The sequence below is a fragment of the Salmo trutta genome, chromosome 7 (assembly GCF_901001165.1).
Source record: "Salmo trutta chromosome 7, fSalTru1.1, whole genome shotgun sequence".
Lineage (NCBI taxonomy): Eukaryota > Metazoa > Chordata > Actinopteri > Salmoniformes > Salmonidae > Salmo > Salmo trutta.
The window spans coordinates 44,631,769-44,656,074 of NC_042963.1; the positions used below are offsets into that span (position 1 = coordinate 44,631,769).

General features: G+C 42.4%; 1 protein-coding gene across 1 annotated transcript; it reads left to right on the top strand.

Moving 5' to 3' along the window:
- The first annotated feature begins 3,120 nt into the window (after positions 1 to 3,120).
- On the top strand, positions 3,121 to 23,584 carry LOC115197489 (Wilms tumor protein homolog). The gene is given in 14 exon segments (XM_075074287.1): positions 3,121 to 4,452; positions 4,454 to 4,560; positions 7,848 to 7,942; positions 7,944 to 7,965; positions 9,300 to 9,379; positions 9,381 to 9,403; positions 13,716 to 13,734; positions 13,736 to 13,800; positions 18,695 to 18,794; positions 20,220 to 20,364; positions 20,482 to 20,578; positions 20,856 to 20,881; positions 20,884 to 20,949; positions 21,229 to 23,584. Coding segments are annotated over 14 exon segments (1,260 nt in total). The 5' UTR covers positions 3,121 to 4,159; the 3' UTR covers positions 21,351 to 23,584.
- Positions 23,585 to 24,306: the final 722 nt, after the last annotated feature.

Below are 24,306 nucleotides of genomic sequence, written 5' to 3' on the forward strand. Positions count from 1 at the left end.
ACATTGGGGTCTATTGTAACATTTTCCATTGGTAAAATACATGTTTTTTTCATGAACATGCTTTGTTTCCCCCTATGTTGTTGGTCCAGCAATTAATGATTTAGCTATCGATACTGACCCCCAAAAATGAAAAATGAAAACATATATCACAAAAATGTGTCTTGTTATGTCAGTCACTCAATTATCTGAATATTAGCTGTGTCAATTTTTGGATTGTTACCGGTAGTTAGTCTAGCCAGCTATCTAAACTTGTAGTATTCCGACAGGGCACGCAGCTTTAAAACTGTATCTCTGCCCCATTGCAAAATGAGTAGAATTGCATCATTTGTTTTTATAAAATTGTTAAAACGTGTAGAATTGTAGGAAATTAACTTAAAAACGTACATTTTTCTCTCCACCATCAAGAGAGGGGCCACTAAAATATTTTGCAGTGAGGTTAAGAGCATTGGATCACTAACCGAAAGGTCACTGGTTCAAATCCCTGAGCCAACGAGGTGAATAATCTGTTGATGTGCCTTTGAGCAAGGCACTTAAGCCTCATGGCTCCTGTTAGTCGCTCTGGATAAGAGTGTCTGCCATTTTCTCAAAAGTGGGGTTACAAGTTTATCAACTTTCAAAGCCGAATTACTTTTCCATTGTTCTTCAACTGCAGTGTATGACATAACATTTTCTAGCTAGGTCTCTACTTTTATCCAAAGTAAAAAACATAATTTCAAATTTTGCTACATAAGACCAAATGAGGCTGTCGGTCACAGATGACTAAAATGTAAGAACAAAAGGTTTATACAGGCTAGAGCCAGCCCTGCCCTGACAGGCTAGAGCCAGCCCTGCCCTGACAGGCTAGAGCCAGCCCTGCCCTGACAGGCTAGAGCCAGCCCTGCCCTGACAGGCTAGAGCCAGCCCTGCCTATACAGGCTAGAGCCAGCCCTGCCTATGCAATAAGCACTTTTCACAGCCATTTCTGTTCTGCCAGCTAAAGCAGTGAGTCACTGACTCTAACCTCACAAACACTATGTTGTGTTGTGTTTTTCCCTGTGTGTTGCAGTGTTATGATAGAACTCCCCACCATCCAACTGGCTAAAGCTGGGTCACCCCAGCTATTTATTACTGAGCTCAGTACTCACTGTGGAATATGACCATACAGATTCCTGGATCTCTGCCTGGTTTTACAGTTGGACACTGCTTGTTGGGGGGTTTGATGAGTGAGGAACACAGGGCGTGTGGGTGTATATGGGCAAGCGTCCTTGTTTGTGGGTGTACAGTAGGCTTCACTTCCAGGTGAAGATCCCTTACTAAACGTCCTGGATGGGGTCACAGTAGACAGGGTTGGAAAGGGGAGTTAGTGCACTGTCACAGAAGGGAAAGTAGCCTAACATTTTGTTTGCAGCTGAATGTGCATGATTTGGCAAAAAGCTAATTGTATGCTATTACAAGTCATTGCTTTCTGTATCCACTTTTTCACATTCTTCACTTTGCTGGTTTACAAAGCTTATTTCAGACAAGCAATGGACCATTCCTCTGTGACTTAAAATGCATCCATTTAACTTTTGAATGCATTAGACAATACAATTCCAGAAATTCTCAACTGGCCGAGATAGGGTCGGGGTCACGTTCACGGATAGTGTCTTTGTGTTGCTCGCCTTTGCCAGAGAGTTCAACCAAGAGTCAGCACCTGTGGGTTTTGCACGGCCCTTTTTTGGTAAGCTATAAATATATAAGACTTGGCCATATATACTCATTTTAAATCGAAACGGAATTCTCACTGTGCTGATGTAAGCTAGCTACATTAATTGTTACGAACCACGTGAAGTTTTGACGAGTTCTTTCGACTCAGTGGTTGCAGTGCCATCATCAAATGAAGGGGGGAAATCGGTAGGCTGGCCCAGTTAAATAGCTATAATCCATGCTGTTTTATAGTGAGAGCATTTTAGGGGAACATTTCTTTTTTGCTATAGCAGCCTATAACCTTCCGTTATAGAGAAGCTGTTGGATTCTTTCCGATGGCACAATTTGTCTCCCTGGAGTCGAGGTAAATAGGCTAGGCCTATGCCTATATGTTTAGTCTTTCAGACTATTTCTACGTTCTTTAAATAATATCATTCGTTTAGTTGTGGACCAAAAAACAGTGACATGTCAATGTGTTGCCTTTTCTAAGTCATAGCCCCGTAGAAATACCGGTAATTTACACAGGAAGATACTTGGGCATTTATTCGTAATCAAGGATGTATAGCCAAACCCTCAATTTCAGTGTCAAGGTCACAAACCTGTTTCGACAGAATTTACACAAATAGACATGTCTAGAAATTTCACGTCACCATCGACAAAACATTAATAATAGCCTATAAGCGTAGGCCTACTTCAAATTAAGGAGCGTAATTTGTAACTATTAATATAAATATAATAGAATATAACAAAATATAATAATACGTTATTATTATTATTATTATTATTATTAGGCTAATATTTGTATTATTATAGGCTACTTTGATAAACTTTAGACTGAGATAAGTTCAACTTTTTTCGACAGCTTCATATAATGTTTAGAGATAGAGTAAACGAATGAAGAAAAAATACAGGAATGATCAGAATACATTTAGTCAAAACAATTACATATACCAATCAGACGATAATTGACTAAGGCACCTCTCGAAAAACAAATAGTTTTACCTTCATAGGAGCCGCGTATTTAATCAATGTTAAAACATATTCAGGCTATGATATAATTTCGCAAAACATTTCGAGAGACGAGAATGCCACTCCATTGTTCATGTTGTATTTAGGCAAATTGTATTTTCGTAAATAGGCCACTTTTAATTGCATTCATGAAACAGCCTAGGCTGCGTGCAGTGATGAACCGTATGAGAGACAATTATGTCCAACTCACCGAACCAAGGCGACATCCTCATCAAGTCGCACTACATAGAAAAGAGACACCGATTTACATATTTTTTTATTTAAACTTTATTTAACTAGGCAAGTGAGTTAAAAACAAATTCTTATTTACAATGAAGACCTACCTGGGAAAAGTGGGTTAACTGCCTTGTTCAGGCACAGAACGACAGATTTATACCTTGTCAGCTCGGGGATTCGATCCAGCAACCTTCGGTCACTGGCCCAACGCTCTAACCACTAGGCCCCGGCAAGTAGCGTTCCAATGCCTTAAAATGTTTTAGCTAATGTTCCAGTTATACATGACCAAAAAGATGAGAAATTATATTGTTATTTCAGAAGCATATAGCCTACACATTTTGTTGGTCTTCGTATGCAGTAATATTAAATATGTATCAACATCCCATATATGTCCTATTTGTTGGATAAAGCTCATGATTAGAAATAAGCCACCTCCGGAATAAGTTAAACACACACAGTAATAATAATTCCAAATCTAACTATTTGGCAACATCCAAATATTCAATGAATAATCATGTTCAAGAAAAATCTGTTGAAGAAAAATCAAGCAGTAACATTGGTACTGACAATTTATTTGGAGATGCTACGAAAATAATAGTGAAAGGATGTAGAATTGTATTATTATTTCTAAATCCCCCAACTTCGTGCTATTCAAACGGAATTCTCTCTCTTACTCTCTCACACACACACACTCACACGAGCACAGGCTCTTTTAAGGTGCACAGAGAGATGGGCGTTTAAAGTGAGGGGCTGAGGGGCAGTACTAAATGAATGAAGCCCAGCACTCATCCCTCTTGCTCATTGGCCTTGGCTCCTCCTCCAGCCTTCTCACTGGGTCTGTATTTGAGGTTTGTGGGCTCTAAAGAAAACAGACGCATGAGTAAAGGAATAGAGGGCTACCCCTCTCCTCCTCTCTTCCTCTCCCACTCTTTCTCCTCCATTGACAGAGCTGAGAGAACGCTCCCAGGTTAGACATCCAGACAGACCTCTCTCCGCTACATGGACTATCTACCACAGCACACAAAACAGACACTTTCTATTGTTTCGACTTTCGTTTGGGGGGAATTGTGTGTGTTTTCCTTAAAAAAAGCTGTCTTTCAATGCAACAATGAAGCTTTGTTGGACTTAAGTTTCCTCAGAACCAGGAGCCGGTACATCAGAACGCCGAAGAAGACTTAGGTCCGTTTTCAGAGCGATCCTGTCGGGTTTTTGGACAGACTGGTTTCCAGGTGCGGTTGCTCCAACAGAGATGGGCTCAGACGTACGTGACCTCAACGCCCTGCTGCCCCCGGTGCCAGCCCTGCCAGGGGGGAATGGGAACTGTACCCTGCCCGTCAGCAGTGCCCCTCAGTGGGGCCCTGTACTGGACTTCCACACTGGCGCCCCCTACAGCTCACTGGCCCCCCACTCCTTCATCAAGCAGGAGCCCAGCTGGAGCTCTGGGGATCCCCAGGAGGACCCTCACTGTGGCCTGAGTGCTTTCACCCTGCATTTCTCTGGCCAGTTCACTGGCACAGGGGCCTGCAGGTACGGGGCCTTCGGGGCCCCCCCCTCCACCCAGTCAGCCCCCACCAAGCCAGCCAAGGATGTTCAGCAACGCACCCTACCTGACCAACTGTATGGACACCCAGCCCTCTTCCAGGAACCAGGGTAAGCTCAATATCTATTCTGGAGATTAGTGTATTAAAATGATCAATATCTATTCTGGAGATTAGTGTATTAAAATGATCAATATCTATTCTGGAGATTAGTGTATTAAAATGATCAATATCTATTCTGGAGATTAGTGTATTAAAATGATCAATATCTATTCTGGAGATTAGTGTATTAAAATGATCAATATCTATTCTGGAGATTAGTGTATTAAAATGATCAATATCTATTCTGGAGATTAGTGTATTAAAATGTTATTGTGGTTGCACTAGGACTTGATATTTGGTTAATTAAATATTTGAATTCACAGAAAGATGGCATTTGTTTAGTAAAGTTCATTATGATCATTATAGTTTCAACAGTTGGTATACTCCTAGTCCTTCTGTATCATGTTGTACACTTATTGCACTTTTCTGTTTTTATGCTTCCATGACTATTTCCCTGGCGACAGTTTTAACTCCCCTGATGGACAGCTGTGTCTAGTTCATGATCAATAAACAAAGGAATGATAGGAAGACCTGAAAAAAGGTCCTATGAACAATAAATACATTCATAATGTCAAGCTCATATCGAGGATTACGTTTGTTTAGGTGAACCTTGTGTTTTATTTTGCTAGTATATATGTCAGTGGAAAAACTGATCTTATTGCCAGCACAGTACAATGACAATTTGTTGACATTAGTTTACAATGTAGAAAATATCTGCATTTGCTATGCTGTTTTTTAAATTTCCTTATAAGAACTTTAAGTAACATGATTCATTTTGTGAGTTTATAATTAGTGCATTATTAGAACTATTGTATTATTTGAACTTTGTACTGTTTAAATTATTTGTCATTAGTATATGCTACAGTCTGTCATTTTCATTAGGAATTATATTATGAACTTCTGACATTGCTTTTAAATGAATGTGTAATTTTAAGCCAAATTATTTTCAAACAGAATAGATTATTTTCCTTACAAGTGGACACACAATTTGATCTCTGAAATCTAACAGCAGCTGTGGTATAGTTAAACTGATCATATAGTAGCCAATGAGAGAGTATAGTATTCCAAGAAATTGTGAACTTGTGGTTTTATTACAGTTGATTGTTGCAAATACAAATGTTTAGGAGTCTTGGGGTTGAAAAGGTATACACATACTAAACATTCATAATTCATGGAATCAGTGTTATGCTGAACTGAACCATTAACTAGCCATGGCATATACTGTAGCTACTGTATAGGCTATAGAATATTATACTAAATTAATAGAAATGAAGGGGAAAAAAGTCTCAGTGATGACAGAAAATGAAATGACTTGTGAACTTGTAGTAAATTGACATAAACTAATCTCAGTAGAACTCCTTAAACAGTCAATATTATCTGAAGCTGACCAATTGTGAGTGACATCTACCTGTCTCCTGATTTCCAAGTTTTTTGAAAAGGGATATTATTATGACAGCTATTTGTAGTTAAGCTTTACGATTTCTCTTCAGGGCTGCTGGGGTCACCAGTGCTCGCACCCCAAATGTAATCTGTCTGCACTTTTAATGTCGGATTAATTAGAACTACAATCAGTATCAAAGGGCTCGTCCAACCTTCAAACCCCTTATCATCCCCTCCTGTGCCTGGCCAAGCAGTGCAAACAAGCCATGGCTAAATCTCAGGCGGGTCACTTTCACTAGATACTGATAAACACTGAGGCTCACTGAGGGAGAATCCACTGTACTTGTGATCTGTTTACGGTTACCATGCGAAACGACACAGTCCAAACTAGTTCGTGTGAGGACAGGTATTATGTGTGTATTTGGGTCTGTTTTGCCAATGTACTTGTGCTTGTGTAATTCCATGTGTGCGTGTTGAGTTTACTGGAGTGGAGAGGAGAACAACAGGATAAAGTAGTTAAGGAATTATTGTAGGGACTTTCCTTGTACACAATAATCCAAAACGGAAAATATTTGTGTTACCCTTCAAAACGTTACGTTACCCTTCAGAGCATACCCTTTTTTATTATGTTTAGATTTCTTAATTAACGTATTATTTTTAAGTAGGCCTATCATTCAGATATTCTATTGTCGCACAGAGTTCCCTTGATTTACCATGCTGGTTGACATTTGTAATACATGTAAATTCTGTAATAGTATGTAAAAGCATAACAATATTTCTTGAAGTATTATTTCAAGATTTGTAGGCTACTTTACGCCTGCTTTGTCAAAATGCACAGTAAAAAGAAGAAGAAGAAGTCGCTTATCGAAATACAATTACTGGGGAATCACAGATGGAATTCTGAAGTGTATTAATATCTACAGTATATCTATAGTCACTGTAAAATGTGTTTTTATTTCTGAAAGCACTAATTTGTAGAATTAGACACTTGGCGTCTGACTATTACTTAGGTTATGAGTTGACTATTCACACTTGCTTCTGTAGCATTTTAACACTTTGGGAGTCGGTTATAACTTCAAAATGTATTATTATATAGATACTGTACTGTAAGTAATACCCTTAAGGTCATTGTTCAGTGATTTAACTTTGATTACTGGTCCTCATAATAAATGGCTTGTGAATGGTTCATATATATTTCACAACGGTTTATAAGAAGTTCATAACCATCAAAACAACAAATAAACCAACAAATAAACATTCTATTTTAGAATAGATATAGGAAAAATGTCATGTTACTTTGTAAGTGCATTTGGTATTTCTTCACATCCCACTGCACTGCAGTGCGTAAAGCAGACTGGTCTAAGGTGAGGACACTGCCTTGCACACAAACTGCCTAGGCAGTGCCCTTCCACTATGCCCACTGTGACCCAGACCAGCCCTGTGTAATGTGATGGGGATCAGTCCTCCTCTACTCAGTCCGTTCAGACAGGGATGGAAGACAAATAGAGTTCTTTAATGAGTTTTGAGTTAACCCTGCTGGGCCGCTGGTGAAAGTTGTGCTGGTGTGTAATTAATGGCATTGCTGTTAGCTGGTGTGTGATTGATGATCTGGTGTCCCACCCTGGGTCAGACATAGGCATGATTCTGGTGTCAGCCCTCCAGTGTCCTGCCACAGTTTGTTTTCACTCAGGAGCCTTTCACTCTCCCCCCAACACAGGGGTTACTGGGGGAGGAGGGAATTTACCTACATATTCAGCACAAAGGGTCAGGGCCCTGACCCTTTGTTAGCCAATGAGCTAAATGATAATTGATACAGTAACTTCTACCATGTAACCACGTCTTTACTACTTCCATGTTCTGAAAGTCTTGGAATTATTCATTTAGTTTTTCTAAACCTTTCTTTCTTTGTGTTTACAGGTTACAGTGCTTTCGATGGTGCCACTAATTACGGTCACCCTCCCACACACCACTCCTCCCAGTTCCTCAACCACTCCTTTAAAGATGAAAACTCCCCTCGCTCAGCAGACCAGTATGGGTAAACAGCACCTAGATTACTGCAATGTGTGTGTGTGTGTAGTGTGTGTGTGTGTGTGTGTGTATGTGTGTGTGTGGGTGTGTGTGTGTTGTCTGTTGCGTGCATGTGTGTGAGAGAGAGAAGCAAGAGTACATGCTTGTGTGTGTGTGTGTGTGTGTGTATGTGTGTGTGTGTGTGTTTGTATATGTGTGTGTGTGTGTGTGTGTGTATGTGTGTGTGTGTGTGTGTGTGTGTGTGTTTGTATGGTGTGTGTGTGTGTGTGTGTGTGTGTGTGTGTGTGTTGTGTGTGTGAGTGTGTGTGTGTGTGTTGTGTGTATGTGTGTGTGTGTGTGTGTGTGTGTGTGCGGGTGTGTGTGAGCATTCATATTTGTGTGCGTGGATGCACAGTCTTAGAATAAAAGGTGCTATCTAGAACCTAAAAGCGTCTCTTGGCTGTCCCCGTAGGAGAAGCCTTTGAAGAACCCTTCTTGGTTCTAGGTAGAACCTTTTCCACAGAGGGTTCCACATGGTAAACATGTGTATTGTGAACTCCCGTACTCTCACCTAGGGAGTGACCTCCATCTTAAAGTCACTGTGAGGTTAAGTCTTACACTGACCTTCACGTCAGTGTCATAAATTAATAGCATCTTTTTTTTATTGTCTTTCTTCATCCATGGTCCTGCTGTTAGTAAACTCCCGGATGTGTGTGTTGCTAATTGTATTACTGTGATGTTGTAAATCTTGGGCTCTCTGAATAGAAATGATACTGGAGGTTTTTGGAATGTTTAGAACTGCCCTGGGACCCATTCACAACACGTGGAGGCAGAGCCAAGCACTGATCCTTCATTTTCACTTTGAAAAATAAAAAATAGTCAGTGTGCTTTACGGCTTCAAAGAACAGCCTCTTGTTTTTAGAAGTGCTGTCTATATTCAGACACAGTTCACAGGTTTCTTTCTCAATGTCCCTCTAAGGATAGTTTTTCTCAGAGGAGGCACTGTCAGACAAACAGCTCCATTGGACCAGGGATGAATTTTCTGAAAACTTTGTGGTTAATGTGGTACTTCCAGACCCAGACAGTATGAAGCGTCACATTACATTTACATTTTAGTCATTTAGCAGACTTACAGTAGTGAATGCATACACTTCAAACATTTTTTTTTCTTCTCCGTACTGGTCCCCCGTGGGAAATGAACCCACAACCCTGGCGTTGCAAACACCATGCTCTACCAACTGAGCCACAGGGGACCCGTGTGCTACACATCTATCAGGAAACTTACACCTTAATATACCATCGCACTGTTTTAATTCTCAATCAGTGGAGTTGGTTGGTAATAATTGTATTTTGTTTGTGTAGGTGAACAGCCGTATCCTGTCCCTCCACCCGTGTATGGATGCCACACCCCATCAGACAGCTGTACAGGCAGCCAAGCCCTCACTGCTGAGGAACCCTTACAACAGGTGAGTACTGGAGCTTGCCCCACCACAGTATATTCACTTGCCTTACCTGACATCACATCCCTGCCACTCACCTCAGCCCCACTCCTATCACTCCCCTTAGCCCCACTCCTATCACTCACCTTAGCCCCACTCCTATCACTCACCTTAGCCCCAATCCTATCACTCACCTTAGCCCCATTCCTATCACTCACCTTAGCCCCACTCCTATCACTCACCTTAGCCCCATTCCTATCAGTCCCCTTTAGCCCCACTCCTATCAGTCCCCTTAGCCCCACCCCTATCAGTCGACTTAGCCCCCACTCCTATCAACTCACCTTAGCCCCATTCCTATCACTCACCTCAGCCCCACTCCTATCAGTCACTCTCAGCCCCACTCCTATCAGTCACCTTAGCCCCACCCTATCAGTCACCTTAGCCCACTCCTATCACTCACCTTAGCCCCATTCCTATCACTCACCTTAGCCCCATTCCTATCACTCCACCTCAGCCCCACTCCTATCAGTCCCTTAGCCCCACCCCTATCAGTCACCTTAGCCCCATTCCTATCTCAATCACCTTAGCCCATTCCTATCACCTACCTCAGCCCCACACCTATCAGTCAACCTTAGCCCCACCCCTTATCAGTCACCTTAGCCCCACCCCCTATCACTCACCTCAGCCCCACCCCTATCACTCACCTTAGCCCCACCCCTATCAGTCACCTTAGCCCCACCCCTATCACTCACCTTAGCCCCATTCCTATCACTCACCTCAGCCCCACTCCTATCAGTCACCTTAGCCCCACCCCTATCAGTCACCTTAGCCCCACCCCTATCACTCACCTCAGCCCCACTCCTATCACTCACCTTAGCCCCACCCCTATCACTCACCTTAGCCCCACTCCTATCAGTCCCTTTAGCCCCACCCCTATCAGTCACCTTAGCCCCACTCCTATCACTCACCTTAGCCCCACTCCTATCAGTCACCTTAGCCCCACTCCTATCACTCACCTTAGCCCCACTCCTATCACTCACCTTAGCCCCACTCCTATCACTCACCTTAGCCCCACTCCTATCCCTCATCTTAGCCCCATTCCTATCACTCACCTCAGCCCCACTCCTATCAGTCACCTTAGCCCCACCCCTATCAGTCACCTTAGCCCCACCCCTATCACTCACCTTAGCCCCACTCCTATCACTCACCTTAGCCCCATTCCTATCACTCACCTCAGCCCCACCCCTATCAGTCACCTTAGTCCCGCTCCTATCACTCACCTTAGCCCCACTCCTATCACTCACCTTAGCCCCATTCCTATCACTCACCTCAGCCCCACCCCTATCAGTCCCCTTAGCCCCCCCCCTATCAGTCACCTTAGCCCCACCCCTATCACTCACCTTAGCCCCATTCCTATCAGTCCCTTAGCCCCACCCCTATCAGTCACCTTAGCCCCACCCCTATCAGTCACCTTAGCCCCACCCCTATCAGTCACCTTAGCCCCACTCCTATCACTCACCTAAGCCCCACCCCTGCCAGTCACTGAAGCCCCACCCCTTTAGGCCTACCACTCACCAGTGCTAAAACATCTATTAATGTTACAAAGCAGTCTAACATGCAGACATCTTAATAAGCAAACACAGATTGGATGATTCTAGTCATTGAAGTTATTTAAAAGACAGTGGTGGAAAAAGTACCCAATTGTCATACTTCAGTAAAAGTAAATATACCTTAAAAGAAAATGACTCAAGTAAAAGTGAAAGTCACCCAGTAAAATACTACTAGAGTAAAAGTCTAAAAGTATTTGGTTTTAAATATACTTAAGTATCAAAGTAAATGTAATTGCAAAAAAAAATACTTAAGTGTCAAAGTAAAAGTATAAATAATTTCAAATGTCCTGCTATGAAGCAACCCAGACGGCACAATATTCTTGTTTTTTAATATACGGCATAGCCAGGGGCACACTTCAACATCAGACTAATTTACAAACTAAGCCTTTGTGTTTAGCGAGTCTGCCACATCACAGGCAGTAGGGATCACCAGGGATGTTCTCTTGATAAGTGCTGTGAATTAGATAATTGTCCTGTCCTGCCAAGTGTAATGAGTACTTGTTGGTGTCAAGGAAAATGTAAGGAGTAAAAAGTACATTCTTTTCTTTAGGAATGTAGTGGAGTAAAAGTAAAGTTGTCAAAAATGTAAATAGTAAAGTACAGACACTCACAAAACTACTTAAGTAGTACTTTAAAGTAATTTGACTTAAGTACTTTAAACCTCTGGTTAAAGGGGTCAGGAAGCTGCACCTTTATAGCTATTCTGACTGGCCCAGGTTGTGCTGCCGTCATAAATACAATAATCATCATCAACATAGTTCTAAAATTAAATGTGGAAAAGTCACTCTGCCGGTTGAGCACTCCGAGTGGGCTAGAGGAAGGAGGAAGTGAAGTAACAGTGGCAGGAAGTTGGAAGTACGAGACTGTACTGATTTCCATTCAGGAAATGATCCAAAGAAAGGCATTTATCATGTTTGTACTGTAGTTATTCTCTCAACACTTTCCATTGGACTGAATCCATTCACCGCTTTTTCAAATCGCATTCACGACCTGACAAAGAATAAGATAATAGCATATTACTGTGTTTTATTCATATTTGAAGTTTGTTTCATTGAGTTAAATAGTTAAATACAGTATGTAGATGGTATGGATGAGGGCCATGTCCAGATAAATTGAATCACAGTTGTCAGACAGAGAATGGGAGCAGTGCTCAGCAAGCCAAGATAAGCGATGTAAACACTACTGCGTTTCCAGTCTTAGGCCACATGTTGAATTCCTTCTACTGATAAGTAGCTCACTGTTCTCTGAGGGGAGAGAACCCCAGTGTAACCTTACACAACTGTTTACTCCCTCGCTTGAGATGGCACCAAAATTAGCTTGCATTCTTTGACATACCTTTAACATTTTGTTTTCAGCTCCAGGGGAACATAAAGATTCAAAATAAGGGAATAGGAGTTGATAAGAGTGTGTTAGTCAGACTGGATACTTGTGCTGGAAGCTTCATCTGCAGGCTCTGCTCCTGCTGTCATAAACAGCCTGCTATCTGCTGTGGAAGGGAAGGGGCTGGGAATCCTCAAATCAAACCGCTAAGCCGCTCTCAATCACATGCTCGGTACCAACAGCACGTATCTTATACAGTCAGCGGCAGTTATGCACTTTTTAACATTTGGAAATACATTAATAAAAACACATCCACTTATGAAACTAAGAGCCAGGGAACCAGGGACAAAGTTCCTTTGGGAAGCACTGGTGTAGAGGATGAAGACTGAAACTTTAGAGCTGCTTAAACCAAAACACCCCTACATTTGGTTATTTTCTCAAGAGATGAAAGTCTCAGGTATGTATAGAGCTGTTCATAGAGGACTGTACCTACCATGTACAGTAATGGATTAGACTGCAAAGTTCACATTAGTGTGCTAATGAACACTCTTCATCATCCTTCAACCCTCATCATCCTTTAACCCTCATCCTTTAACCCTCCTCATCCGTTAACCCTCTGTCATCCTTCAACCCTTATCATCCTTTAACCCTCATCTCCTTTAACCCTCATCATCCTTTAACCCTCTGTCATCCTTCAACCCTTATCATCCTTTAACCCTCATCCTCCTTTAACCCTCATCATCCTTTAACCCTCATCATCCTTTAACCCTCATCATCCTTTAACCCTCCTCATCCTTCAACCCTCATCATCCTTTAAACCCTCTGTCATCTTTTAAACCTCATCATTCTTTAACTTTCATCATCCTTTAACCCTCATCATCCTTTAACCCTCTGTCATCCAAATAGTTGAATTGATTTGAAGTGAAACTCTACAGAACACTGTACTGTAGGTACTGCAATCACTAGGACAGAGTGTAGGCTACCGTCAGTGTCCAGGGTACCAGGCACCAGAGCATCCCACTACAGTCAGCTGTTCCTGTGGGATGATAAAACGATGTTGATGTCAGGGGCGGCAGTGATACATCTAAAGTATGTGTTGGGAAAGCACCTGGCAGGTTAACTAATGGTCCTGGAGCCAGACGCTTAATAACAGATGGTTATTTGGATGTGAGGGTTGGAGGACTATGGAGGGCTATGGTTAACACATCACCCTGGTGGTGTTAGTGTGGGTGGATCCTGATTGTGTGGCACATTCATGAGCCGTTGCCCAGGATGCACCTGTGTAGATGTGGGCCACATTTGATAATTATCTGACTCTCCTGTGGTGCTTGTCTACACTGAAAACAGTGGCACCACGTTTGTCCCGAGGAAAAATTCCTAAAAATGTTTTTTATTTGTTTAAATCCCAGCAGTGATAATTTATACCAAAATGGCATCTCAGCTGGAATGCATGGCATGGAACCCTGTTAGCACGCTGGCTTCCACCATTAAGAGGTTATGTCGACGTGACCCGCTCCTGTCATCTGAAACATTCCTCTTTGATCGGGATAACAGTCATTAATCTGCACTAGTCTCAGAATAGCGGCGGGAGGGGGGTGGTTGTAGGGGGTGGAGGGCTCCCTTCATTAAATCACACATTTGACCACTCACTGCATTGTTTAATATTTGATTTAGTAGCAGAGTGGGGCTCCACAGGGGGCCTGTGAAATACATCACTTCTCACTGAGGTGATTAGAAAGAAAAAATATTCCTCTATCACAGATGTCACATATGGATTGTTTTTTTCTTTTTTCTTGGCTCTCTGACACACACACACACACACACACACACACACACACACACACACACACACACACACCACACCACACACACACACAGAGTAAGTATAGGGAGTAAGTATAGGGAGTAAGTATAGGGAGTAAGTATAGAGAGAAAGTATAGGGAGTAAGTATAGAGAGAAAGTATAGAGAGAAAGTATAGGGAGAAAGTATAGGGAGAAAGTATAGGGAGTAAGTATAGGGAGTAAGTATAGGGAGAAAGTATAGGGAGAAAATATAGGAAGTAGATAGGGAGTAAGTATAGAGAGAGTAAGTATAGAGAGAAAGTATAGGGAGTAAGTATAGGGAGTAAGTATAGACAGAAAGTATAGGGAGAAAGTATAGGGAGTAAGTATAGGGAGGAGTAAGTATAGGGAGTAAGTATAGAGAGAAAGTATAGAGAGAAAGTATAGGGAGTAGTAAGTAATAGGGAGTAAATATAGGGAGTAAGTATAGACAGAAAGTATAGGGAGAAAGTGTAGGGAGTAATAGAGAGTAAGTATAGAGAGAAAGTATAGAGAGAAAGGGAGTAAGTATAGGGAGAAAGTATAGGGAGTAAGTATAGAGGAGTAAGTATAGGGAGAAAGTATAGGGAGTAAATATAGGGAGTAAGTATAGGGAGAAAGTATAGGGAGTAAGTATAGAGAGTAAGTATAGGGAGTAAGTGTAGAGAGTAAGTATAGAGAGTAAGTATAGAGAGTAAGTATAGAGAGAAAGTATAGGGAGTAAGTATAGGGAGTAAGTATAGGGAGTAAATATAGGGAGTAAGTATAGGGAGTAAGTAAGTATAGAGAGAAGTATAGGGAGTAAGTATAGGGAGTAAATATAGGGAGTAAGTATAGACAGAAAGTATAGGGAGAAAGTATAGGGGAGTAGTATAGGGAGTAAGTATAGGGTAGTAAATATAGGGAGTAAGTATAGAGAGAAAGTATAGGGAGAAAGTATAGGGAGTAAGTATAGGGAGTAAGTATAGGGAGTAAGTATAGGGTGTGAAAGTATAGGGAGAAAGTATAGGGAGTAAGTATAGGGAGTAGATAGTAAGTATAGGGAGAAAGTATAGGGAGAAAGTATGGGGAGTAAGTATAGGGAGTAATATAAGGTGAAAGTATAGGGAGAGAAAGTATAGGGAGTAAGTATAGGGAGTAAGTATAGGGAGAAAGTATAGGGAGTAAGTATAGGGAGTAATATAGGGAGAAAGTATAGGGAGAAAGTATAGGGAGAAAGTATAGGGAGTAAGTATAGGGAGTAAATATAGGGAGAAAGTATAGGGAGAAAGTATAGGGAGTAAGTATAGGGAGTAAGTATAAGGAGTAAATATAGGGAGAAAGTATAGGGAGAAAGTATAGGGAGAAAGTATAGGGAGTAAGTATAGGGAGTAAGTATAGGGAGAAAATATAGAGAGTAAGTATAGGAAGAAGTATAGGGAGAAAGTATAGGGAGTAAATATAGGGAGAAAGTATAGGGAGAAAGTATAGGGAGTAAATATAGGGAGAAAGTATAGGGAGAAAGTATAGGGAGAAAGTATAGGGAGAAAGTATAGGGAGTAGTAAGGAGAGTAAGTATAGAGAGAAAGTATAGAGAGAAAGTATAGGGGGAGAAGTATAGGGAGTAAGTATAGGGAGAAAGTATAGAGAGAAAGTATAGGGAGTAAATATAGGGAGAAAGTATAGGGAGTAAATATAGGGAGTAAATATAGGGAGTAAATATAGGGAGAAAGTATAGGGAGTAAGTATAGGGAGTAATATAGGGAGAAAGTATAGGGAGAAAGTATAGGGAGTAAGTATAGAGAGAAAGTATAGGGAGTAAGTATAGAGAGTAAGTATAGAGAGAAAGTATAGGGAGTAAGTATAGAGGGAGTAAATATAGGGAGTAAGTATAGGGAGAAAGTATAGGGAGTAAGTATAGAGAGAAAGTATAGGAGAAAGTATAGAGGAGAAAGAGGAGAGAACGTATAGGGAGTAAGTATAGGGAGTAAATATAGGAGAAAGTATAGGGAGTAAAGATAGGGGAGAAAGTATAGGAGTAAATGTAGGGGAGTAAATAGTAGGGAGTGAAATATAGGGAGAAAGTATGGGGAGTAAATATAGGGAGTATATATAGGGAGAAAGTATAGGGAGAAAGTATAGGGAGTAAATATAGGGAGAAAGTATAGGGAGTAAGTATAGGGAGTAAATATAGGGAGAAAGGTATAGGAAGTAAGTATAGGGAGTAAATTTAGGGAGTAAGTATAGGGAATAAATATAGGGAGCGTTACTTTTTCACACGACCGGTCATCAGAGTTTAACCTACCTATTTCCTTATCACTACATCACTGTCCTCTAGTTGAGGGGGAAACATCACCTTTTCACTTGCTTTACTGCTATAATGAAAAGGTCCTATTTCATTCTTGCTTTGTTGTCATTTTCAGTGTCCTCTTTTCTAACTCCCCTCCTCCCCTCCTCCCGACCCTCCCTCTGTTTCTGTCTGTTTCTCCGGAGATTGTGTGCATGTTAAATTAGCCTCTCTGTTTTGTCTGTCCTGGCTGGGAATGTATCCTGCTATAATTTTCCGTGTGGGGCATCAGCCTTGACCACGGTGGGACATGTAACGGAGGGAAGGGCTCTGCACTGGGGAGTAGTGGAAGTAGATCAGTAGGCCTTTCCCCTGGGATCCTCCAGCCTGGGCTCCTCCAGCCTGGGCTCCTCCAGCCTGGGCTCCAGAGCCAGGGCTTAGTTAGACTGGAGGGGAGGGTCTGACCCTTCCACCACCTCCCCGAAAAAGCCAGCAGAGGCCGGGGTGACTGAATGATTATCTGCTTCTAAATGAGAAGGGACTCTAGTGCTTAGGCTGTGGAAAATTAGACGTGGAGTCTCATCTCAAGGGACGCACGCCAAGGTATGCATGTGCCTCTTCCAGATAACCGCCACCACTCCCCAATCACCCTCGCCAGCCCAATCCATCCCCAGCCTCATCTCCTCCCCAGCCCCATCTCCCTCCCCAGCCCCATCTCCCTCCCCAGCCCCATCTCCCTCCCCTCCCAAGCCGTGTCTCCCTCCCCAGCCCCATCTTGCTCCCCAGCCCAGTCTCCCTCCCTAGGACTTTCCCTCCCCAGCCCTGTCTCCCTCCCCAGCCCAGTCTCCCTCCCCTCCCCTCCCCAGCCTCGTCTCCCTTCCAGCCCTGTCTCCCTCCCCCTCCCCAGCCCTGTCTCCCTCCCCAGCCTTGTCTCCCTCCCTCCCCAGCCCTGTCTCCCTCCCCAGCCCTGTCTCCCTCCCCAGCCCTGTCTCCCTCCCCAGCCCTGTCTCCCTCCCCAGCCCTGTCTCCCTCCCCAGCCCTGTCTCCCTCCCCAGCCCCATCTCCTTCCCCAGGCTCTGGCTGTATACGTTAACGTGAGCCTGAGGTGTTAAGCGCCACAATGAATGAATGAATGAACTGTGGGGAGATGTATTGCAGCATGCAGCTTCACTGTATCCACTCCGGCTGTCCTTGGAAAGAGCAGAGACAAAGGCTGCTTTATGCCCTCAACCATGTATTGATCATTTAACTGTACAGGATACAAACCCTCCTTCCCTGAAATAGAAAAATGACAGACTGCTTTTTAAAACTAATGACAGATATAAGCCGTCTGGATAAATGTGAACTAAATGTGAACCGTAGCTGTCTTGAAATGCTGTAGCTGCCGTGTGCTGTACGTAGCTGAACCACTCTTCAATGAATTCTTTCAGAGGCTACCCTCAGTTTCTAATGGGTTAATAAGTGTTCAGAAAACATTTCCATTTCTAAAACAAGTAGGCTAGTACACAGTACAGAGGATCGCACACAATACCTAAACTATGTTTCATACATATTTCATATTTCTGGATATACTACAATGGATCATGGTCCTTTTGTTCTATGTCCTTAACCTGTACCTTTATTTGATTGAGAGTAGTAGGTGGGTGACAACCAGGTCTTGCAGTGTTAACCAGATCCTCTTTGATTTACTAAGACAAGCCCTTATTTACTGAGGAAAACTATATAGTATGCAGCTTGAACGTGTGTTAATCCAGGGTCAGAGAGAGAGGCCTAGCCATACGAATAAATCTGTGAATGACAGGAAGTTAACCATTCATCTTTCCTCCGAGTTGCACTTTGGATGCTTTAGGTGAATATACTGCACTGTGACGCATAGAGCAATTTGCCCCTATGTCAAAACAAGTTATAGCGGGGGATTTCTCTGCATTTATTTATTCTGGGCTTTTACCTACTGTGCATGCTATTGAAATACAATGCCAATGCAACTTTGCTGAACCTGGCTTAGCTAGATGAAGAGTGCTAAACTCTTACAAGCTTTATTTAGGACAGGGAGACCCTTTTCAACAGGAACCTTTTACTGCAGTTTTACAGTACATTTAACAACGCAAAAATAATAGGCATTCATCCTACATTGCATCCTACATTTTCTTGACTTCCACTCTGACGTTTTTCATGGCTCCTAAAGCTGCAGAATGCTCTTGAACTTTAGCTTTATGTGAGTTGTAATTTGGCAGACAAAATAGAAAATGGTCACATCATCCTCACTAAAAATGCTCTTGTGTCTTCCTGTTTGTGGACAGCCATGCTACGGGTTATGAAAGTGACCCCAACACTCCCATGGTGTATAGCTGCAGCACCCAGTACCACATCCACACCCACGGCATCTTCAGAGGCATGCAGGTCAGTTCTCTCCCTCTCACGGATTCTTCACACCCAGGTCACACTCTGATTCCTGCTCTCCATACATAACTTTCGTTATGTGCTCAGGGCCAAGGTCAGCACAAGGAGCACACACACACACACACACACACACACACACACACACACACACACACACACACACACACACACACACACACACACACACACACACACACACACACCACACACACACACACACACACACACACACACACACACACACTCCCTAAAGGCCAGCACAAGGTCATCCTCTACTGCCAAGCCCAGGCACTGCACGGGTGCTGGCAGAGGAGGAGGAGGAGGTGGGAGAGACTAGAGGGGTAGAGTAGATAGAGAGAGATCGAAAGAGGGAAGAAAGAGAAGAAGGAGGAAAGAGCCTGACGCAGTGAGCAGACTGCCAGAACAGTTGGGACATTTAAAAGGCGTCTCAGGATGAAAAGGGAAGAGGAATCACTTTCAAGAAATCCATGAACAATAAAGATAGTTTCCATACGCAGGCCCATGTTAATAAATCATTAGATCTTAGTTAGTGTCCGTCGGCAGCTTTAAAGTACAGAGAGCAGAGATTCTCCAGACCTATTCTCATTCAAAATGGAACGTTCGGTACTTCCTACATCTCTTTCTCCCTTCTCATTGTTCTCAAGTGCAATTAAACCAGGAAAACCTCATTCACAAAAAATACATACTTGGATGAAACATTTGAAATGTATGGTATGAAAAGGTCTATGTTTGGAAAGTCAGGTCTCTTGGTGCTCAGAAAGCCTTTTATTTGACAATCCCAACATTGTCTCTGCCCCCTCTGTGAAGTGTTGGTGTCTAGATAAGGAACAAGGCAGGCGGTACAGCAGTGCTATAAACACTGAAATAATTTACTTATCAATAGGCTGCTAACACTATTATTTAGACCGCCAGTGTCCACAGAGGCCATTACACTAAGAGCCTCCTAATGAACATCAGATGGGTTTCAGGGTCTGGGGGGTTGAAGAAGGGGAGGAGTAAAGGGGGGCATGGACAACTGAGATGGGGTCTGCCTAACGTCCGTGACTAATGGCTTACGTTTAGAGACTAAATCAGTGGCGTGGAGTAAATTTGAGCGCTCATTTTACGGCTAATTCTAGTATAATGAGCCCCCGTTAGTGAGATAATCACACTTCTTTTGCCTTGGCCTTTTTAATTGGTCATTATTTTTGAGTTACCTTTTGCTGTAATAGACTAGTAGGTAGCTTAGTTACTGTTATCTCTTTGTATGATATGTTGTGGTTCTAAACCTGTACTATTGCTTACTGTGTGTGTGTGTGTGTGTGTGTGGGTGTGTGTGTGTGTGTGGTGTGGTGTGTGTGTGTGTGTGTGTGTGTGTGTGTGTGTGTGTGTGTGTTGTGTGCGCGCACGCGCGTCACATTACAGGATGTCCGACGGGTGCCAGGTATCGCCCCAGCCATTGTTCGCTCAGAGACCAATGAGAAGAGGCCATTCATGTGTGCATATCCTGGCTGCAACAAACGATACTTCAAGCTGTCCCACCTGCAAATGCACGGCAGGAAACACACAGGTAAGAGCCAGGGCAACCAATAGATCAAACCCCTATTACACTAAAGACTAGTGTATCAGTGATCCAGGTCTCGCTGTACCAAAGTCCACTCTGTGTTCCTCTCTGCCCTCCGTCCAGGTGAGAAGCCCTACCAGTGTGACTTTACCGACTGTGGACGAAGGTTCTCCAGGTCAGACCAGCTCAAGAGACACCAGCGAAGACACACAGGTTCGCCGTCTCCTTTCCCTCTCTTTTTCTCTTTCATTTTCTCGTATTTATTTTCCCTCTTTCTCTGTTTGAGCTCCCTCCATCTCTCTGCTCCCTCCATCTCTCTGCTCCCTCCAATCTCTCTGCTCCCTCCATCTCTCTGCTCCCCTCCCAATCTCTCTGCTCCCTCCATCTCCTCTGCCCTTTCTATTGTTAATGGAACACTATAGCTCAGGCTCCCTTTGGAATGGCTTCCCTCCTGGCCTGTGCTCTACTCTGTGTGTCTCTCCTCTGTGTGTGCCCAGGGGTTTTAAACCGTTCCAGTGCGAGACGTTCAGAGAAAGTTCTCGCGGTCTGACCACCTTAAGACCCACACCCGGACTCATACAGGTAAAACAAGTGCGTAAACTTTTATTTTTACACATCTACTTATCTCTTTTCTGCTTTAGAACTTAGTTCGGTAGGTTTCATGAACAACCAGTATGTAGAGCTCAAGGCTTTGGGGGAACAGTATTTCAACGAATCAAGGTATGTTATTTTTACCAAATGGAAATGGTTAGATAAAATGTTACTGAAAGTGATCTAAAATGATCATAGGAAATGAATTGGATCCCTTCCTCCCCTTCAGTATAATTTAAACCAGATACTACCTAACAACGCTCTCTCTCCCTCTTCTAGGCGAGAAGCCATTCAACTGCAGATGGCCCAACTGTCAGAAGAAGTTTGCCAGGTCTGATGAGCTGGTTCGTCACCACAACATGCACCAGAGGAACCTGACCAAGCTGCAGCTTGCCATCTGAGCCAGATCTGAACCAGACCACTCTGCTCTGCATACGCACTGGCCTCACTGCTCTCAAACACTCTGTCTACATGAGACTCTGAATCTCCATCTTGTTCACCGATGCCTTGTAGCACAAAGGGGAAACAGCAGCAGAGCAGGTCTATCCACTAGATAGCACAGCCACAAAGTAAAAAATGACTGTGTTGTAAAGATTCATAAAAACAACAATTAGCTTTTTAGTCTTAATTTAAGGTAAGGGTTAGGTATAGGTTTTAAAGAAGATAAATTGTAGATATTTAAAGAAGAGAAATTGTAGGAATAGGTGGGGTTTATTACTTTGTGGCTGTGGTAACAGAGCAGGAGGCTGGCAGTCTTGTTCATCTGCATGTAACTGTACAGCCTCACCTACGCACAGTCCTCCAAACAGCGCCATCTAAGGACGGTCCTCTGTCCAGATGCTCTGATCCAGAGGGTTATTTTAGTAAGACATTTAAAGAGGAAAAATTGTTTCTATCTCTTGTTGGTGTTGAAAAAAGTAGATGTGAATGACTTTATGCCTTTTTTTTCATTTATAGTGTTACTTTGAGCAGTTTCAGATTAATTTATTATTTTATCATACTTTTGTGAATTAAAATATCTTTCACTGGAATGATTTCTGGAAAGGGGGACATTTTATACTTTGGTCCAACAGCATGTTTGTTCATCATCGCTTTCGTTCAGTCCACAAATTTGATCTGCACCAAGTAGTTGAATCATAAAGCTACAGTAAGTCCTCTTCGGTCTGTGATGTTGTCTGTAAATATTGTTTCACTTTGACTGTGGATTTTGGGGATGTGAGTTAAAAAAATATATGTATCGTCACACTGGCTATGTGGCCAAGAAGTTGTGTTATTAAATTATGTAAATAATAGTACTGGACAATGGATTGCATTTGAAAAAAATATCCTTGCCATGGAACATGTGACTTAACTATTATACTTTAGACTAGACCTACTTTGATAGATCCAGGAAATGTTTTTTTTTAAGTGTCATAAAACACTTATCTGTCATGGAAACATTTTTTTTACTCTGAAATGTATTATCAGTATATTATGGTCTGTTCCCCTCTGTTTTAAACTGTATTTTTCCACACTATTTTTTATACAGTATATATATATATATATATATATATATATATATATGCTGATTCTGTTGTTGTTGTTGTTATTGTTCCCCATTGAGTTCTGTATTAAAGTCCTCCAGCAGTGTGTGGCCTGCCTGGGCAGCTGTGTTGGCTCAGGGGGCCATTGTTGAGTTACTTTTGCCCTCACTAACAGGGCTGATCAACCGCGCTCCTGAGACCCAATGACCAGACCAGAGCCTGACCTTAACCTGACCAGGTCGTGACCGCTCGTAGGTCATCTACACGAGTCGCCAGAGGAGGCTCATACTGGCCAGAATAAAAGTAGTTAGGATAACAAAACAGAACTCTTTGACTGTAGCTAACATCCGCTGCTTTCTTTATCTCAAACTAGATTATTTGAAAATCCTTGGCTTCTGAGTGAAAACAGGAGGACACAGATAAACATAAACATGTTTTCTCTCAAACTCACTGTTGCTCAGCACTCCATCTTAATCAAGCTAGCTATGCACTCTCCCTGCACTTAGAAAAACTACACACTTTTAAGTTGTTTCTCAATCAAGACAAAATATCCTCCCTCCGTTGTGAGTTTTTTATCATTTCACATCCACATTAATGCACTGTCACTGTGAAAACAACAGACAGAAAGCTTGGTATAATGTGAAAATGTACTTACAGCTAGTTATTAAAACATCAAGCCTTCTTCTCTCCGAGTGGCTGACTGTATGGTGATGGTTGTTTTATCACGGTTGGGGGAATATTGTTGTTGAGATCCTCTTCTTTCTTTAAGTATTCGCTTGGCCCCAGTGTTGTGTAAATCAGCTTGACTCTCTCACACTATTACTCATATAACAAAAAACGCTAGTGGTTAATCTCTGGCCCAGATTTGTGCTCCAAGGCCCCAGCTCCACAGCCTTTGAAGAGAGGTGACTGTTTTTTTGTAACTTTAGTGCAGTCCACTTATAATCGTCACAATAGAGGCTGTATGAAAACCATCCACTTAGAAATAGTACATTCCTTTACACAATGTGTGGCTTTCTAAGAGGATAGGGTTTGAATGGGAAAAATACGGATGACATCAGTGTACTGTCGTAGGACAACTTTACAGTACATTAAACACTGCATTCAAAGCCTTTTATGTTCTCTAAGAAGTTCATTGTTCATGAGGTTACCTTCATCATAAAAGGTAATTAACATTTGACGTTACTATCTATGGATTTGAAATGCGCTAGTCATCTAGTTTAGCAGTCATAAGCTGTACAGTATATATAACACAATACAGTAACACCTTAACACCTCTGAAGACTCAGAGAGCCTGTGACTGTTGAAAAGAAAGTGTGGCTTCAGGTTCAGAACAGAGAGATATGTCTCAGAGGGGTTCTCCTCTATGTCAGCTGACCCAAAGAACCCAAACAATCAACTGATATCTGAAAGAAACATGCTAGCATAAACAATATAGTGTACATTTGATGTCTCCATATAGATGTCCCATCTTCCTACAACTTTGACATCCCCTCAGAATCCTCTGTCATCCATTTCCAGAATGCGAAAGCCATGGCACTGTGTCCAGAGATGTGAGAATAACACCTCTAGCCCTGCTCATTATACCTTATCCAACCTCTCAGTTCCTCCACCCACACATGCTATGACATCTTCTGGTTTCAATGATGTTTCTAGAGACAATATCTCTCTCATAATCACTAAATGCCTAGGTTTACCTCCTCTGTACTCACATCCCACCATACCTTTGTCTGTACATTATACCTTGAAGCTATTTTATCGCCCCCAGAAACCTGCTCCTTTTTCTCTCTATTCTGGACGTCACAGACGACCAATTCTTATAGCTTTTAGTCGT